General features: G+C 37.4%; 1 protein-coding gene across 1 annotated transcript; it reads left to right on the forward strand.

Moving 5' to 3' along the window:
* The first annotated feature begins 10,147 nt into the window (after window positions 1-10,147).
* Window positions 10,148-12,315, forward strand: TSHB (thyroid stimulating hormone, beta). Its single transcript, XM_009709262.1, has 3 exons — window positions 10,148-10,236; window positions 11,102-11,264; window positions 11,989-12,315. Exons 2-3 carry the CDS (start codon window positions 11,103-11,105, stop codon window positions 12,229-12,231), a joined length of 405 nt encoding a protein of 134 aa, XP_009707564.1. The 5' UTR covers window positions 10,148-10,236; window position 11,102; the 3' UTR covers window positions 12,232-12,315.
* Window positions 12,316-18,234: the final 5,919 nt, after the last annotated feature.

An 18,234-nucleotide genomic window follows, 5' to 3' on the forward strand; every position in this document is an offset into this window, starting at 1 on the left:
AATGCAAAAAATGACTACTGCCCTAGCATTGTTTGGTTAGTACAACCACAGTATTATTATTATTGTTTCAGAGTTAGAACACTGTTGCATTTTTCTGTCATACTCGGTATGTTTAAGTCTACATTCATTTCCTTTATACACATAAACTTTTATAGATACATAACTACATCCACCTGCAGAGCATTTTCTGTATTTCATCCCCTATGCTATAAAATGTCAGGAGACAAACTAGCACATTTTAAAAATTTTGAAATAAGTATATACTACATAGAAAGCTGTTTCAAAAAGGAAAAAAAAAAAAAAGTCTGGCATTAGAAATAGTGGTTTTAAAGAAATTCAATTTTGTTCCTTTAAATTTGCTCTCTTTATCTTAATACATAATTCACAAAAGGATATTATTTAGTGAAAGAAGTACTGAAGCTGTTAAAATGCATGTACTTTAACCTGAAATCGTCTTGCTTTTTCTTTCATTTTAAATGCTGTTAGAACTGTCTTTTCAGACTGTTCTGTTTTTTCAGTAGCTACTATTTTAGAACAGTTTTGGAGCTCTTTTCAATAGAATTACTTTGCTTTAAAAAGATTTCAGCTTTGTAAGGAATGAAATATGCACACATGTTTTAAGATTGTAAAAACAATGTTAAGATACCATTAAATTGTTTATCTGAAACGTAAAGTGTGGAACCAAATGTTGTTGCTTTATGCATTAGAACACATATATAAATCACTAGGCAGTCTTCCTAAGGACTTAACAGCTGCTGCCACGTAAGCATAAGAATAGTTTAGAACAACATATGTTTCTGCATTAATCCTTGATTAATCTTGGTTTCACAACAACAGCAAAAACCTGCTTCACAGCCTACAGATAACAAGAAAACTACAGGTACATCTTAAAATATGAAAAATCAAAATCCTGCATTCATCTGAAGTAGGAAGCAAAACATGTACTTCATTCTTTTTGTGAAGCAATTTTATGTATAGGCTAGTAGTTTGGGTTCCATATGCTTTATATGTTGAGCAGTGATATTATTAATGATTATTTTATGTAACTGACAAATATTCTCCAAATATCTGAAAGAACATACTGTTTTTTTCCTCCATATTTGGAAATGGAATCTGTTATGCAAGCAAATTTTCTGAGAAGTTAAGTGATTTTTCTTGCTGGAGATACTTCATATGTTTGTGGAATATTGAGGTTTTATACTATATCTGCTTAAATAGTGTAAATTAGACCAAAAGCAAAACAGAGAAGCTGCTTATAACACACAAATTCCACGTCTGTTCTTTCCAAGAAAGATTGTTTTACCTTCAATAGTGTAAAATAATCCATTTAAACCTTTCCCAGATACATTATTTATTTTTTGACTGCATACAGAGAATGTCATGCAGAGTCAGTTATTCTACATTTTAGTTTGCGATGTTACTAATACCTCTTCAGCTACTTTGCAGGAAAAAGAAAATGCAGTCACTGGACATGCAACATATATGTACAGTTTGTCATCTATTTTAATAGCGGGTGGTGTTTTATACAAGATCTACATACTTGCCAATGTTTGTTACTTCATTTCAAGATGGCATATTTCTAATTTTGACTATTGCTGCTGTTGACATCTTCAACAGATATGCAGACTTGACTCCTAAGCTAGTTACTGAGCAATCAAAAATAAAAATTCCAGTTGTTTCTGAGTATAATGAGACTTCTACTATCTGGTGTTCTCAGCTATGGCTCACATATAGATCTATGAACTATAATTTTGCAATCTTGAAGTTAAGATTCAAAATCCACATCAAGCCTAGCCTACCCACATTCATGGCTTTGCTAAGTCCAGAATATTTGAATGCCTTACTATAAGAAATAGGATTTAAATTATTGTTCATTGAGACTTTACATGAAAAAATAAATGTTTTACTTGATATCTACCAAACATGATTTTCAGTATAGTGGCATAGGTACAGTATCTGACATCATAGGAGAAGAAATGACAAGAATATTAAGCAGTAAGAATTAGAAATGCTAGCTAGCTATTGTAAGACTCTCTGCATGTCACAGTGAGTCTTGTAGTAATTAAAATGTCTTGAAGGTGGACCAAAGTTGGTCCACTTGAACAGGTAAAAATTCAGGTCTGTACTGCCCATGTCTAGACTCAAATGGTTAGTTATCAGTTAGGACCTCATTTTCCAGTAGTGTTGTGGCAAGGTTGCGAATCCATGGTGCATCATATAGTCCTCCTGATATCATGAGTGTGTCATGGTGTATTGTATAAATTATCTGCAAAATTAGAAAAACACTGTTAGTACCGCTATAGAAAGCTTACAGGAAATGTAATCAACTAGGAAGGACATAAAACCAGATTTGCCTCACACTATAGCTGTTTCTGTGAATGGACGATATATAGAAAATAAAACTGAAAATATAAACAACTTTGTTAGGCATTAATCCAGTTTGCATGGGAAAAGCAAATGTAAATTAAAAAATGTATGTGCTTTGGCTTGTGAATCCTTCAGGTAGCACACAATTCAAAAAAAGTGAAAATTGAAAGCTACTGGTTAGCAGCTATTCATAGTACAGAATATTGATGCTTTTATCTGTAGAATTTTATTAAAGTTTTAAAGGCTATATTCTGACTATATTCTGGCTATATATTTTTCCTCTAGTACTTAAACTACTTTTGCCTTTTGTCTAAAGCAGATGCTGTCACTTTTCTGCTTTCACCTCTTCACCCCCTGCCCCCCATTTGCTAAATGGTACATCCTAGTCCTTCAAACATTTATAGCGTCATCAAGTTCTTGATACAGCTCCTCATCTGTACTGTGGCTGCAACTAAAATAAACAGCATTCAAGGAAATGCTGCTGTCATCTGTAGTGACACCTACCTGAAGCCTGGGTTGTATGATTTGAAGTTGGCTTTGAGGATGTTTACTGCTATTGTTGTGAAAAGCTGATTGCTTGGTTTCAGCGTTTCTGATGTTGCTTGACTCACAGCTCTTAAATGATAAATATACAGGTGGCAGAGCGACAGCCAACTTGAGCCCTGTGATATCTGAAGAGTTCTTGGTGTAGTGAATGATGTTACATGCAACATGTACGAGATGTGATATGGTTATTAAAACAGAGGAACTGCTTCTGTCCATTCTGATCCTTCTTGTATTCCAGCTGATGGCTGCATTTTGCACCTTGATTTGATTCACTTTAGCTGAAATACTGGATGCTATAAAACTTGTTGCTATTTTCCAGATCCACTCTCTGTACTTTGTTTGTACAGTCTCTTTTATAAGAAATATGTAATCTTTGGCCTGAACAAAGTACTTTGCCATACGGTAACAACAAGTGAAAAGAATTGGAAAATGCATAAGGTGAATTCCATTCATTATATTGTCTCACTTTTGTTCAACAGCAGGTTTATTTGTCTTTGTTTAATCTGCCCTTTCCTCTCTTTCTGAACTGCCTTGGGAACAAATAATAGTTTTCCTTGAATTTACTTACTGGATAACTGAGTAGCCCTGGGTCTGTAGATTGTAAAATGTATGTATGAAAAAGGAGCAGATTCAATTTAAATACTTGGCCATATGTTTAATGTCTGATCTCAAATTCCTGGTGCAGATACTTGCTTTTAATTGAGAATTAATTTTTCTGTATGATAAGTAATAACTTTTTAGTACACCTATTTGTTGCAATAGCCTAAAACAAAAGCAGAAGAGGGGAAAGCCTAAAAAGTTGAATTGAAAATTCAGTTCTAAGCCTGAGAAGACAAATAATGAGCATTTACCTATTCTAATGCTTGTCTTGGATCTCTCACAAAATATTCAAATGTCAAGTCAGTATCATTTGTCTATCATGGATTTATTAAGCACAGGAAATTTCAAAATTATTAGCTTGTTATTTCAGTAGTACAGAATGTTGGGGGTTTCCTCAGAAGTTGAATTTTTTTAATGAATGTTCCAACCCCTGTTATTACCCAGTACTTATCTTCTATACTGGATAATACTGAGAGATTCAGCAAGAGACTTATACCTTGTGGTAGCACTGTATAAAGAAAGGCCTTCCCCTAGCAAGTGGTCCAAAAATGTATCTCTTTGGTCTGTTTTCTTTGTTGTCAAATGCACAGCATATTGTAGCAACAGTGTCAGGAAGCGGAATACTGTAGAATTGTGACAAAGCTTGATACAATATTACAAGTATTTCAAATCAGACAGCAAGGTTATTTTGACAACTTGAGAAAACCCACGTTTTGTATCTTTCTTAAAAAAGAAGAATGTAACCACTGCTGGAATTTAAAACTACAGTACAGGGTTAGCATATGCCAGCTCTTCCAGGTATATTGTCATTGTCACTCGACTCTACTGATAGTTATTTCCAAATAGTATTTAAAAATTTGTTTTGTTTAAAAGCTGCAAGAGCAGAAAGTGCAATACAGAATGCAGAAAATAAGAAAAAGAAAATCACACTTTCAGGACTCACCCAAACTGACAAATGCAGAAGTATATGGACTTGCAGGTGGTACCAAGTAACAGATCCAATGTCTTAGCATATTGCTGTTTGTTCAGACTCTCCAGTACCCTCCCTGAAGGGCTGGGCGAAACACAGGAACGTCTCTATGGAAACCAGTGAAGTTGCACTGGGGTTAGAGATTAGTTGGTATACCCACACCAAGGTTGACCTCGCTTGGTTGAAACTAACTGGGTAATATGAGAGGAAAGGCAATGTTACCTGTCGGCAGTTCCTGATCTTACTTCACGGTGGCTTTAAAAAGTAGCTGTTTCAGAATCGGACACTGTAGTGGAAGAATCACTTTAAACAGTTTTCCCCAAGGATATGAGAGGAAGATACTAAAGTCTTGATTAAAAAGATGTGTTAAAAAAAATCCTCGGGTATGTGTGATAGTTATTGTTTTAGAAGTAGTTGTCCCTTATAATAATTATACTATTCCTTTAAATTTTTAAACTAAAAGGATTTAAAAAAAAAGATTGCTACAGGAGTTAAATGTCTTTAATAATAATAATAAAAAAAAAAACCACAAAGAAGTAAAATAACAGTGTTATTCCTATAACCTTTTCTGTCCCTAGATATCAAAGTATTTAACTTAGTTTGCCTTGCTTCTACTAGGAGTACCTGGGGGGGCTAAGGGTTCACGAGGAGAAAGAGTCTTCCCTTTTTCTTCCATACAGCCATTTTAATTCTCAGTTGGATCTGACAGTGGCTTCCTCATTGGGAGGCATTGACTTTGGCAGGCTTCACAGCCTGTCGTAGCTGTGGTAGGCACTGCTTTTCCAGGTGGGCACAGGAGGTTGCCTAAGAGAGGAACACACGTTGGGTAACAGCAGCATTTGACAGGACTGCATGCCCAAAGCCTAAAAGGAGAAACAGAAGCATACTCCAGTGTTCATATTAAGCATATATAATTAACTTAAATTCTGATCTAAAAAAGTCAATTGTACCTGCATAGTGTCAAGTCACCATACCAGATCTTCACCATTGAAGATGTAGTCTTGTTACCTACTGACTGCTTATCAGATTGCCAGTCAAATCAGAACACTACAACCCTTAGAAACTGAAAAGTGTCTGTGACTTTTACCCCTTAGCATTGTTATGATATTGGGTGGGTATAGTCATTCATCCTTGGTAATACTGCAGAAGGCTTCTGGCTTGTCTTTGTTGTTGTTTGGCTGGTTTTTTTTGAAATTTTATCCTCAGTGTGGCAATTGTGTATCTTAGAATAACAGAAATATCTAGCACTTTCCAAAGAAATGAAACCAAATACAAAGTGGTCTATCTCATGAGCCAAACAGCAAATAGGATTATGAAGTATTTTCAGACCATAGATGGAGATCATTGGCATCTGATATGCAACAAAGAGAATTGCTGTTTTAATCTGTGGTTAATAGGAAATGCTGCAGCTAATCCTAGGAAAGAAAGAGAAGAGCAGTCATCTGTGAATCTATAAATTAAAGAGATAAGAGCTATTACAGACAGACTTGCAATAGACAGATTAGCCACAGTCTGTTTAAATGCAAAACCTGGCAAAAACACTCGTTTCTATGGCAGCATATTAGGATCTTATTTCCTTTTATCAGTGGAGGTCTGCAACAGGATGGGGTTGGAAGTAATGCCTCTACCAGAATACTAATCTTTTAGAAATCTGATTGGCTTTGTCTGTTTTTAATCAGCATAGCTTCTAATTCTCTGTTGTTTGGAAGCATGGACATGTTTTTAATTTTAATATCCACAGTGCTATATGCAGTGGAAATGAGTTACTCTGCTCTATATGTTAACCTGCTCATAAGATCACAACATTTTCATTGTGTTGTACTACTAACAGGGGAAGAGTGACTAGGAATAATGGGTGATAACTTCTCCTCATTGTTCCTACTTTTATCTTGGGCATTGGTCAGTGACAGAGAATCCTATTAACTTACTCTTACATATAAGCTTCTGGTAGGCACTGAATTTCTCTAGCCCATTACAGAGATTTCTGGGTAATGAACCCAAGAATTTTATCATTACTAAACTCTGTTTACAGAGATCACTTAAAACACTTCTTGTAGAACATCAGCATACTGTCTTTCACTTAATGAAAGTGTAAAATAACTGATGTCAGTGAATGGATTGGTTTAGTTAACAGAAAGGTTAAAGATAAATAATTAACAGTGTAACTAGCTGTTCCAGAACAGGGCTACAAAGCTGATGGCTGTAAAAGCACATTAAAAATTTCTATCACTGAATAGTCTGCAGGTCAACAGGGGGCCAACCAAAGAAACGGATCCATAAGCATCAGACTTTTACCTATGGATTTTTGGAAACTGTATGAAAGAAACCTCATGCACTCATAGATTGCCATACTGGACTTTGTTGTCCTGACACAGTCTTTTGTCTTGCTGCACCCAGTGGGTGGTGAGATCTCACTCCCATCAAGCGTTCAGAGAGGTCAGTAGTGAGTGAACTCTACGGTCATATCCAAAAGGACAATAAAGGAAAAGTTCTTCTACCAGCTTAATAGTTTCTGTAAATTACTGAAGTGATGTGACTGTGTGTATCACTCCAGTGTGATGTTTAGTGCATCTCTGACAGATGGGCAGGCTAACGTGATGCCAGCAAAGAAGAGGTAGTAGCCAAGAGTTTCTGTGTCCATATCAGTGTGGAGCTAACCTGAGTATGAGGAGTAGTAGTCATATTAGTTTCAAGGTCGACTCAGACTAATTTATTGTGCTTCCAGATAAATGAATTTTCATTCTTAATACTTGGTCAGATATTTCTGTAATGCACTGCAGTGCATTCAGAGGCTGGGTAAAAAAGTTGCAGTGCATAAATGCACTGCTGAAGTTATGCTACCTGCTCCAGTGATTAATAATTCCTGACATTCAGCATACACCACATTGGACTCTGCCTAATAGCTCTAAATCTTCATGAGAGTAGGACTCTGGACAGATGGAACTAAGGACGTTGCATCTATGTAGTTGCCTTAACAACCAAATTTGTAATCACCTCAAAGAATGAAATCAGGTTTGTGTGGCATGACCTATTTTATGTAACACCATCTTGACAGGCATTAATTAGGTTCTCATTCGTTAATTCTTTATTTCTCAAATCCTGTATCAACTTTCTGTTATTTTGCCTGATTTATCAGGGATAGATGTCAGGCTAGCTGGTTGAGAGTTACCTAGGTCAACATTCTCTCTTTAAATATTGGCATAATATTAGCACTTTTTAAAATGTTTTGAAATTTCCTCGGTATTCCAAGACTTGTTGAAATTAGCATTAGCTAGCTAATGATGTTGATTTTAAAATATATATTCCTTAAACAATTTATTTAGTAATTTTGATGCAAATATGTATGTTGGTTGTTCAGTCACTACATTTTCAAATGCATATATACTTACTGAAGACTTCACATTTACTCTGCATCAACAGCTTGTCTTCATCTAGTAATGTCCCCTGACATTACTGTTGGCCTCTGTCCTGACAGAAGTTTGTTTCCTGGTCTCCAACTTCCCATGTGAGTTTTCTACATTTTCTCACTTCTAACAGTCATTGTTGTTTGTTTTCCTTTTTTTCATTGCTATAGTTTTTATTGTTACACTCTTTTTCATCTTGACTATCATAGACTTGCAAGTATTGTTATAATTTTTTTTTCTTCACTATTGATGTTTGCAGACATTTCCCTAACTCTTGTTAAAGCAAATTCTTAATCCTTTTCTACCCTAATCTGAGCCCCTTCCCACCCCCCCACCCCCCTGTTACACCCAGTTTTCTCAAATCAGAGAAATTAGCACTTTGAAGCAGCAAAGGATATATCCCTTCGTACTCTGATCTGTCCTCTGCCTATATTCTTATAGGATACGTTCAGGACACTTCAAACCTGCATGTGGGGGTCTCTTCCTGTCAGGATCAGTGTATAGCTCCAAATGTCTAAAGCTGTGCTTGTAAATCACTGTGAAATCTTTAGAGAAAAGAATCAGCTGTACCTGCTTCAGCTGTGCATGCAAGGGTCACATGCAATATTCTTGTTTCAGGAACGCTATTTTTTATTCTCATTTTGGGCACTTTTTGTTCTCTCCAGGATTTAGTTTTATGAATTTTTTCCATTTCCTTCTTTCAGGATCATTGTCTTCTTTGAAATACTCTTAATGTTTTCCAAGAACGAATATTCTTTTCTGTGATTAAAGCTTTAAACAACCAAGCCCATATATATATATGTAGTGTATATGTGTGTATACATATATATGATATAAGTGTGTGTATATATATACATATTATCTACATTTGGGTGCATGTATGTCTATACTCATATAGTCTGTATGTTTAACTGCATTTAAAATACGTCAGAAAAATATAGAGTTAAATGACGTATTGGAGTAATAGTAAAATAACAGTGCTATACTTCTATTGCTAAGTGTAGATGGACAGATGTTACTGAGAGTACAATTAATACTCTGCTCATGTCCTTAAGCCAGAAAGAGTTATATTTAATTCCCGAGAAGTTCTATGGTAGAAATTACCCCAGAATTAAAGACTCCATGAAAACAGAAAGCATTTGGCTAGTCTTAATAGAACAAGAACTCTAACATGCTATCCGAAAAAACCCTTGGAGGATTAGTCCAGGACACAAAGCTGTGTGCAGCAGTCCAAAACCACAGGAAAAGGAGACAATATTATTCAGGAATTAGCTAAACACCAATCGGGATTGACTGGCTTACTCTTCTAACAGCCCAAAGTGACCATGTTTACCAGCTCAAACTCCACTTTATTGTATTTCTTATGGCTATGTAAATCAAGAATGTGGTTGCCCTGTATAAGACGTACATCAGATCAAAGTCCAAATGGCAGTTAGGTGATTAACTGAAAGGGTAGCTGTTAACAGAGCTGCAGCGAATAAGCATAGTGAGAAGGGTGGGCGGATGCTGATGAAGCCATAGAGCACAGTGGCTTTGTCGACCCTTTCTTACTTTTGCTCCTCCTACATATTCCACAAAGCCCTAAACGCAAGTGCTTTTCCCCCATCTGTGGACATCTCAGTTTCACTGGTGTTGGTGCAATATTTTGCTTCTCAGTGTGCTAGAAGTGGTTTCTTAAAAGAAGTTTTTCCCCTATCAATTAGTATTTCAGAGTGAATTGCCAGTAGGTTCAAGGCCAGATAATTCCTCAGTGTGTTTTGTTTGAGTAGATGAGTCAGATGGTACCTAATCACACTGTAGAGCAATTGCTTTGATTTGAGATTTGTTACTTTATGTGTATAGCACTGCATCTCTCAGTTATGCCTGCCTGGTAATGAGCAAACAAAGTGACCCAGACTTCATTAAACTTTGGCAAAACATAGGTGTAGAGTTAGTCATATGTGATTTAGGATGACTCCATTTCCATGCTAGCCTTCCTGTCATGATGTTGCTGTCCTATGTAGTGATTAAATTCATCAATAATAAGTTCTTTAAAGCAGTGGTTAGTTTAAAAGCCTGAGGAGAGAATGACTGTTAAAATAATTAGATTTCCAGCTCCAGTTTCCAGGTTAGGATATTATGGACACATTTGTTCCTATCACATTTGCTTTGTGGTTCTGTATGAATTTTCAATAGATGACTTTGAGATAAGAAAGCAGCAATTCAAATGCAATTATATAAACAGTAAGATCAGCCTGGAATTAGCCTGGAGAGTATAAAGCGCACGCAGAGCTTGTGCTGGGTCACTGCCTCTCCCAGCTCAAGGCAGAATCAGGTTCCTGTAATAGGGAAGAATTCAGCTGACAAGAGGTTGGTCTTTCCAGACTTGCATTGTTGCAGCTACAGGGTAAACCGGACTGTGTAATGAATGGCTTTTGCTATGGGAAACTGACAGCTGGGAGAGACTAGAGGGTGATGTCCATATGTTTGTAGACACTGTCATTTAAAGTTTGTAGTTTAGAGGATATAGAGTAGACCCTGGAATTGCCTTGGAGCTAATCAAAGCTTCGTTCTCGGGATGCCCCAGCAAGTCTGAGAAATTAGGTCAGCGCAACAGACAGATAAAGTGGGGATTCATTGACTTGAACTCTTTGCTGATGTTCTTTGTTGTGATCTGCTTGAATCTATTATTTAATTCTTGGCAATGTTCCCATTTTGTCATGCCTCTAAGCCAACTGTAAAGTAAAAAATACAGTGGTATGCCTGATATGCACAGCTGTTTCTTTTTCTCTCTTGAGTATTTTATAAGATGCTTTCTTTAGAAAATTATTTTTAAATCAGTGAGATTACTTTAGCATCTCTGGTTAATTCTAGAACTCATGGTATCTCATGTATGTCACATTTTCAAATCCTTTAGCTCCTGTTATTCTTCTGTGTCAGCATTTTATCATTCATTAGTTGAAAGTTCCATGTAATATGCTTTAGTGTGGAAAAAGTGAATTTGTTATACGTTGTTAATGGCCTGTTTACCCTTCTTTTGTGTTTAGTGGTTAGTAGTATTTCAATTAAAATTCTGAGATTGGAAAGAAGCTGTCATGCTGTAGCTAAAAAAGTTAAGATTACTTCTAGTCTGTGACTATCATAACCATTCTTGTCAAATTCTGAGAAAAGAGCTGGAAGGTACATCTAATTTTACTTAGGGTTTGCTTTCTTTGTTTGTTTTTCCCCCATCTAGCATGAGTCCCTTCTTTGTGATGTCTCTCCTCTTTGGCCTGACTTTCGGTCAAACAGCATCACTTTGTGCTCCTTCTGAGTATATAATCCACGTGGAGAAAAGGGAATGTGCCTACTGCCTGGCCATCAACACCACCATCTGCGCTGGATTTTGCATGACTCGGGTACAAGGCGTTACTCTGTTTTAGGCAGTTGTTTCTGTAATGGCCATCACTCCAAAACAAGTGCCTATTCTCACTGGAAAATTGTGTGTAAATGATCCAATTCTAATGGTGTTTGTCACAGACAGAAAAGATCACACTATCATGTTTTCAAGATAGATTTTTGCAAAGGTACGGATGAGAAATACCAAGCCTGCGGAACTACAGAGTTTATAACATCAGTGGCATAGCAGAGAACTGACTGCTGCTGTCACTGCAGAGCCTCTGTAGTCAGTTTCTGGGGTCAGGATGGAACAGGTGAGAAGCAGATTATATTTAGTCACTCTTATTTAATGTAAATGACTTCTGTAACTTCTACTCCCCCTACTGTTATGACAGCTAGCTGTGGAGAATATCTCGCAAGTAGGCATGCCAAACACTATGCTCGAGTTTTAAGTTCCACATTGGTCAGCAGGTAGCCAATAGAGATTACAAAGCACTGTTAGCGTTCTGAGCCAGGCAGATTAGTTAAAAACATATAAGCAAGGTGAACATATCTATAGGGGTAAAGTGCCCCAATCACATGCAGATTCAAAATTACAGATATGAAAAGAAGTACACTGAAAATATCAGAGCTAGTCTAAGTGTAAAGAGGTTTGCTTTCTGCACGTTTGAGAAAATGTCAAAGAAAGTCTTCTGACACTCATGTAAGCTTCAGTGAGACAATGCATTTCTTTTTTCTTTGTAGGACAGCAATGGCAAGAAGCTGCTACTCAAAAGTGCTCTGTCCCAGAACGTGTGCACATATAAAGAGATGTTGTATCAAACAGCACTGATTCCGGGCTGTCCTCATCATATCATCCCTTATTATTCCTACCCCGTGGCTGTGAGCTGCAAGTGTGGTAAATGTAACACTGATTATAGTGACTGTGTTCATGAGAAGGTTAGGACAAACTATTGCACTAAACCACAGAAGCTCTGTAACATGTAAGCTTCCAACAGAATGTGGTCGAAATGTACCTCTCTACTCACAACTAAACATAAATAAAAGTGTATTTCTTAACAGGTTTGCAAACTGCTGTACACAAAGTTTTTTTCTAAAGATGTATCACTAGTTACTTCAATTATATTCTATGACATGCACAAAAGCTGAATCATAGGACTGCAGGTTTGTATTTAGAACCCACCTGTAATCTACATTGAGGAAGAAGGATAAATCCCAGGTATTCTGTGAGGAGATGCTCAAGAGACAAAACATTTGACATACTTCAGAGCTAAAAAAAGGCAATGCATACTCTTAGTCTTGAACATTTTAATTAGATTTAGATTTTGACATATACTTAGAGCATTCATATTTGCAACAGCATTTTTCCATACATGTAATAGTAGTTTTTTTGAGGACCCTAGCTTCAGTGTAGTCAACTGGGACTAAGCACATACAGTTTGCTTATCTACACTACAGATCTGTGTCATCACCACTGTTGTCCAGACCTGTGTTCATTAGGCATATGTTTTCACATCTCTGCACTAGTGGAGTAAGCCTCTCTTTTCTATTGAAGTATGTTGTTTGAAAAACTTGTCTCTCTGGGAGCACTGAAGAATCAATGAAGCTTCAAATCTTACTATTATTTTCTCCAGAAGGGGAGTGTAATACTGTCAAACTCAGAAGAAACTCTTTTTCCCCACACAGGTCAGCTAGTCCCTTGTGAGTGGGAAAGGGAGCTGAGCCCCACCTTACATGCTGAACATGCACAGGTGAGAAGCACAGACCCAGGAATAAAGAAATAAATGTAAACTAACAAATGTTTCCTTTCCACTGAGATTTCCACACACATAGCACCACCTCTGCCATGAGTGCTATTGTTTCATTAGACTTGATGACTGCATGGCAAGCTATGATGGTACTAAACCAATCACTGTGAATAAGAGCTAGTTTCCACCTGTTTAAGTGACTCCAGAACAAAGTAGAAGAGCTTATAGAATCCAGTGACAGAGTTGCAACTTTGCCCCTCACCTCTATTACCTACAACAGGAATGATGCAATCAGTTTGATTAAATTGTCCCTGCTCAAGTAAATGTGACCCCTGCTGATCCAGGAGTACTGTAGGTGGGACAGCAAGACTACAGTGAAGGCAAGAACAGGCCTGACAAAAAAATAAAATTCTCTATGCTTCCTTGACTGAGGAACAGCACTACCATTCTGCATGTCTTTGCAAATGCATCCAGGAAAAATATCAGTGTGTAAGGAAATTGACCGGTAGTAAAAGGATTTTTAACACTATGTAACTATAAAAAACTAATTCAGAGTGAAGAATTTGCAACTCTGTGCAGATATACTAAAGGTTCAAAACCCCATTAAATACAATTTTTCAGGCAATACATGCCACTTCGCAGGTATTTACCAAAAGCTTTGTCTTTTTCCACCCCTTCGAGCCATGTGTTTTGTCTTGTAAATTGGGTCACTTCTCTGAGTTGTTCAGTGATTGCAAATGTGTCTTTATGAAAAACAATTTTCACTTTTAAAAGAGGAGTATTAAGTGTAACAGATTTATCCAGAAGTACACATCAGAAGAGCAGCATTTGTCCTCTTTCAGTTATCCAGGCAGAGATTTGCTTTATTTTGGCAAGTAACAGACCCAAACAACCCCTAGAGCCAGGAAGATGAAGATTGACTTGTTATGCCCTGCTTGAACTGCCAACTATACTCAAAGTTTGCCATTGTGCCCATGGAGAATTAACCTGCTGACAACCCTCAGAGCCACTGTACACCCAGCTGTTGACATAGTTCTTTTATTTGTCTGTCCTTCCATTTATTTTGCTTCCAGCAAAACCAGAAGGTGGCAAAAACCGATGACACAGCTACTAACATACTCCTGCTTTTGTTGGTATTAACACAAAGTTTCAGTTTTGTTTGTGTGGGAGGGAAGTTGCATACATCTGCTATACATTCACTGACCTTTTCAAATTCTCATGTGTTACTAACTGTAAACATCACTATTTCTTCTTGGGAAAAGCCTCATGGTGCTGATAAGTGCCAGTTAGACCTTAAAACTGTTTATCTACCTTCCCAAGAGTTTCACTTGATTACTTTTTACAAAGCAGTGTGAGGTGCCATTCCATAGGCAAACCCAGACTCAAGCACGGAACTATTGTGAAGAGTTCATTTTAGGGGTTGACTGTTAACAACATCCAGAGACAACAACATAACCACTTAGGAAAATGAATAGGGCAGGGCTTTTTTTTTTTTTTTCTGAATTTTTATAGTCTCCTATACTATTCAGTCTGCAAACAAAGGAAAGTAGATGACAGAAAAAGGAACAGTCCTAAGAGAAGCATATGTTGTTTACATAGCATTCCATAGTTAACAGATCAAAAGTACTAAAGAGAAAATAAGAAATGTCCTATCTTGGCTAGATGGCCCTAAGACTCTCGTAAAGTCCTTTAATGGCCTCTGTGTTCATGAACCCAGTTGCTAAGAGTATGCCATTCTTCTTCTGAGCACAGCAGGTTTGACATTACACACTTTAGTTAGCAGTGGAGTGGTATCTACAAACTTTCAACCAGGTATTGAACAGCAGACCTTACTCACAAGATACTGTGATGCTTAAATTAGGCAGAAAGTAACTTATTTCCTTATGTTTTCTTGTGAAAATCCAGTTCTTACTCTTTCTCATCCTTCATTAAGGATGAGGCTGGAATATTTGATGTTCTTGCTGGCATCCATAGCAGTATCTCCATTCACTCATGCAATTTCTTAGTAAAAGTAGCCATTACTAACCTGTACCTCACAGAGGTTAGGTACTAGCACTGAAGACATCAATGGTTGGCTCTCCACCCTTTCTCATCTCAAGAATTCTCTCTGCCCCCTGCCTTCCCTTCCAGGACCCATGTGCTACATACAAAAAATGACGTACATTGAATATAGCCCTCAAGCAATCAAAGGTACAGCCTGAAATAATGCCAACTGCCATACCACTTAGAGCCTTAAAGTTTTGCATAAAAGTGTAAAAGTTAATTTTTAGCTGAAACATCAAATTAGAACTACATACTCGAACCAAACACCTACTCTGTGAGGATGATAAATAAATACTCAATTGCCTACTCTTCTAGCATCCTGTAACTGAATTTTCAACATCTCCATGGGATGACCTGGCATGTTTCAGCACCAATGTCCTACCATCATCTCTTTACATAGAATAAGCCCTTTCTAACATAGAGGGAGAAAAGATTATGAAATGGTAATATTATTCTTCTTTTGCATCAAAATCACGAAGACAAAATAATTTAGTTTGCCATGCTTGTCACATGTAACCTTATTCCCATGTACAGGAGCAAAGCCTAAATGGTAATTTCAGTTTACTGATACATTCACTACCCAGCTCTAATCCTACACTGTATTGCATCAGTTACAACCATGGCAGCACCTGTTTGTGCCACTATCATCTATTAAACTAGTTAATTAATCCCAACTCCATTCAAAGCATGAGAGAGAAATAAAGCAGTCTGGAAGCATCTTTTCTGACCAACAAGATGAGTTTTTAACCTGATTACCAAAGTTTACTTAGACTGAAATGCAAAACATATAATGACAGACAAGAAATTGTCAATATGTGGCAAACTATCAGATTCCTAGCTAATACTACATAGTCTGCTGTAAACTCATTACTGCTCATTTCTATGTAATTCTACTATCTTCCATTTTTAAATTAAATATGACATTCAGAAAGGCCACTGAGGTGAATCAAAGTACTTGAAACAATTTAATCAAGCTGAAAATCAAAACTCTGACATATACAAAACATGAATGATCTAGAATACTAGAAAATAAATGTTTCCATCCCTGGCAAAGAAATCTCTGAAATAGTAATCTCCTGTCAGCTTGACTGCATTCTTATGAGTTACCAGGGTCAAATTAACTGCAACACCTAAAAATAGTACTGAGATGCAAACTATATTTTTTTCTGTTTATGCAAAGTCATTTGTAGAAATAGAATTGTAGCTCCCAAGAAATTAGATATTCCATTCACACTTTACTTGAAATAGTAAATAAAGGAACCAGAATTCACAGGATACAATTTTCTTAGAATTCAATTTTCTTAGAAAAATCTTGCTTTCAATTTTGCAGTTTTCATTAATGTTCCTGGAATCTGATACTCTATTCCAAACACCTTTATTTTATTTCAGCTGCAGCAAAGCCTCCATGAAAGACTAAGAGAATCTGCTAGGTGGCTCTCCTTGAGCAGGGAGGTTGGACCAGAGGACCTCCAGAGGTTTCTTCCCACCTCAACCAATCTGTGATAACAGCAAAAGCTTTGTCCAGGGCAACTGCAGCAATAAGCTGACAGCCTTTGCATGCTTATCACGGATTCTACATAAGGCAAGAACGGTAATTGTTATATGTATAATTTGGTGATAAAGAAATGTCTTCCCAGGCAAGGTGTGAAAATTTAAATTCTCCAAAACCACCATTTAAAATTAATAGAAAATCCAGAGGATTTTGCAGGAACCGTAGGAGCCCTGCTTCTGTAAGATATGTCCCTTACACCTACGGTTTAAACAATCCAGCTATGGCTAGATATATACAAAACTACTTCTACAGCTGTTGGACCAGGAGAGGTTAGTTTCAGTTAAGTTACAAAAGACTTTCTGGCGATGGCAAAGTCTGGTATTCTCCAGCCCCCAACACAACTGTAAAAAGTGACAGCATGCAAAAGACCTGTGGACTCCCAAGTTCTCAGAAAATAGCTGCAACATGAATTGCTACTCTCTAGTTTGTGAAAAGCACAGAGAATGATATGAAAAATTGGGAAGTAGGTATTTACCCAACAAAGCAGCAATTATGTTGCTTAATCAATAACAATGAAACAAAATCTTCAGCTTTAAGACCAGACAGTGCCTTTTCAAGGTGTCTGAGCTTTAAAAAGGCTATATAGCACATGAAAATTTATGTCAGCTTATTATTAAGCAGCACTTAGCAAAACAAAAAAGAGAACTAGGCCTACTTAAAGTAATAAGCAGCACTGCAAAATTATTATAATGCTCCCTTATGGGTGGGACTGACAGATTTAACTTCAGTATGAACATACACACACAAAACCGAAGTCTATTTTTATGGTTAATGCCTGTGCAAAATCACTGAGAAGAAAATAACTAATACAACTTCTTCTATGCTTAAGAAAAATCCATACTAAGACATCTGGGTTGTGTTAATGCATCTATTTAAATATATATTTACATGCCCTCAAAGGACTTTGGAAATACTGCTGAAGAGCCAAAGGGACATTCAACTTTAAGATCCTCAGGTCTAGTGATGATCTAGTGAGGTGACGATTTCTTACGGCCAGGTGTTTGTTTACATTTAATTTATCTTAAGATGCCTTTTCACATAACTAAGCAACGGATTTGCAGGCAATCCTAACATCCTTACTTCTTCTCAACATCTTAATCCTGATGAGGAAGTCACAGAAAAGCATAGGTGCACAGAACACAAAGTAGGCTTCATCAATCAGCATCCACACTGAGGCAAATCTGTCCCTTAAACGTCATCAGCCTCCTCTTCAATACTGACATTATTGTGCATTAAACATTAGGCCTCTCTTACCTGGGAGAGACCTGAAAACCAGGCCATCCTCTCACTTCAGCTTCTTTGCTGCTAGCCAGCTTACATCCAAGCACCTGGGCTTCACGTGAATACTACTACCCGTAACAAGGAGTATGGAAACCCCAGGGGCTCGGGCACAGGAGCTGGAGCAAACTCCCTGTCAGTTTGTACCAGCAGCCTGTTCCTCGCGGCCCAGCGCAGGCGGCCTCTAACGCAGGTGCTCAGCAGTAGCCATGCTGGGGTCGATTTTAAGATGCACAATCCCAAACGAATTAACACGTCTGAAATTGGGGGATGAGAATGCAACCGCACAGCGCTCAGCTTCCCTCCGCTCCGTCCGGAGAGGAAAAATTCGCCGCGCGGGAGACAGCTGCGCCGCTGCCCGGGGCGCTG

The sequence above is a fragment of the Cariama cristata genome, unplaced genomic scaffold (genome assembly GCF_000690535.1).
Source record: "Cariama cristata isolate BGI_N322 unplaced genomic scaffold, ASM69053v1 scaffold1321, whole genome shotgun sequence".
Lineage (NCBI taxonomy): Eukaryota > Metazoa > Chordata > Aves > Cariamiformes > Cariamidae > Cariama > Cariama cristata.